At 36.7% G+C, this 2,045-nt stretch overlaps 1 protein-coding gene across 1 annotated transcript in view; it reads right to left on the reverse strand.

The window, feature by feature from the left end:
• Positions 1 to 1,143: 1,143 nt before the first annotated feature.
• The window catches only part of LOC136034297 (uncharacterized), a 73,622-nt gene continuing 72,720 nt past the window's right edge, over positions 1,144 to 2,045 (reverse strand). The window contains exon 12 of the mRNA XM_065715435.1: positions 1,144 to 1,277. Within this exon, the coding sequence (XP_065571507.1) occupies positions 1,144 to 1,277 (134 nt within the window). The remainder of the gene's footprint in view (positions 1,278 to 2,045) is intronic.

Below are 2,045 nucleotides of genomic sequence, written 5' to 3' on the forward strand. Positions count from 1 at the left end.
GACTAGAACCAGCTTGTTGACGATTTTGCAAAGATGAAAGCTCGGCGGTTCCCCTTGTTACCTTGAATGTTGTTATATTTTTTTTCTTGTTATGTTTTTCCTTTTTGTAAATATATTTGATCTGGAAGATTTCTGCTGAAGGGACACTGAGATTTTGGTTACAACCCTTAGCATAACAATGAAGGTTATTTTCACCAACGTATTGTTTACTTAAATAAGAAAGTCTCTCGCTGAGGAATGCCAGTCTGTAGTCTGGTTGAATTTTCCACTTTCAGTTTAATCACTTAACCTCGTTGATTGCATTCTTCGTTGTTATAATTAATCTTAGAGGTCAGTGTAGGTTGAGTTCCATATTTGGTTACAGTACATTTCCAAGTAGCACACGGGTGCTGAAAATGCATTTTTACTTAGAATATTCGATCAATGTGCTGCCAAAACCTGGATTTTTCTTACGCAACACAAAGAGAATCGGGGGGGGGGGGCAGATGGAGTCCATGACGACCCCAAGATTTGGCCCAAATGGCGCCTCTGATTTAGCTCTTCTAACAGTTGTATGAGGGGTGAAATACAGCTAACTGAGTCCTGAAGCCAAGCGAGTATTTTGCAGTATAAAGTCAGTAGGACTGCAGTAGTATGGCATAAACAAACTTTCGGATGGGAGAAGGTGAATGTTGCATACTCTCCGCTTCTTTCAGCCAGATTCATCATTAATGCTGCAGTACATGTCCCCTCTCAGCTTCCCCCTTGGCATCATCGCACCAGAAACCCTAGAATTGACTCCTGGAGTTTGAAAATTACCTTCTCCTTTGTATCTTTGTTAAAAAATAACGAATTCTATAAGAATTATTCAAAAGATTTTCATGTATAAATCAGGGTGTAGGGAGTGTTCATATTAGGAGGGAGGGTACACTGAATATCATTTTTATGCTTATAATTTCCTCCAGAAGCGAAGCTGGGCCTCCTAATGCTGCCCGATAAAACTGATAACAAAAGAAAAAGAGAATGGGTTGGTACTGCTTATACGTGCACTGCTGCGCACTGAAAAAAATGTCTGATGCAATAATAAACGAAAATAAAGATCAGAGATACAGAGTTGAAGGGTCTAATGACTTACAAAAAACACTTGCATAGTTTCCGACATCTTTACTGGCTTTTACTGGATTTTATGCCACAATTGGTTGACATCGAAAATTGTGATGGTTCTGCTCTTGTAACATCATGTTTTTTTTGTACTTGTTTACATAATGGTACACACTCGAGAAGTGAAGTTAGGTAATCTTAATAAAATATACAAAAAATATGATGAAAATATAATAATTTAAGAAACAGCTTTAGGTTTTATATTTGCAGATTAGGAAGGGGGGGTAAAGTATAGTGGGTCTCTAGGCAAAATTTGTTAGCTAAAATTGTTCTGCACATTATTTTCTTCGTTTTGTTTTCTTGTGACACCCCCAAAAGAACTAGTATTCTATGTTTCTTGTGACACCCCCAAGAGAACTAGTATTCTATGTCGCAAAGAGCGCATGAACCTAAAATCTGGTTCAAGACCAATCTTATTTGACAACAAAAATCTTAACTCGCTCACTATAGCGGTAAGAAGTGCAAAGACAAAAAATATACAGGAAATATTAATTATTACTTTTTTGTAGATGGTGAACTGCTTATTATCTACTTTTTTTTATAGCGGGGCGGCTTTTATAACTTACTATTTTTGTATCAATATTTTTATACCATTTTAATTTCGACAGATTTATTAGAACTTTAACCCTCACCAGATTTTAGATTAAACTTACGACCATTTTGACTACCTAAATACGACACATAATTGTCGAGGCTCCCTTTAAATTACAGGTATTTCTTTGTTCGCAAGTTTATTGAAGTAGCCTATTATGTGCCCCCCCCCCCTAAAGACAATCCTAAATCTTTCCTTTCCCCAAGAAAACTTTCTTTCCAAAAAAGTTTCAATGTGGAAAACCCCCCAGAAGAAAATTCATTTACCCCCCCCCCCTGAAAAAAAATTTGCACACTTTTCAACAACAAATACT

Source organism: Artemia franciscana, chromosome 13 (genome assembly GCF_032884065.1).
Source record: "Artemia franciscana chromosome 13, ASM3288406v1, whole genome shotgun sequence".
NCBI lineage: Eukaryota > Metazoa > Arthropoda > Branchiopoda > Anostraca > Artemiidae > Artemia > Artemia franciscana.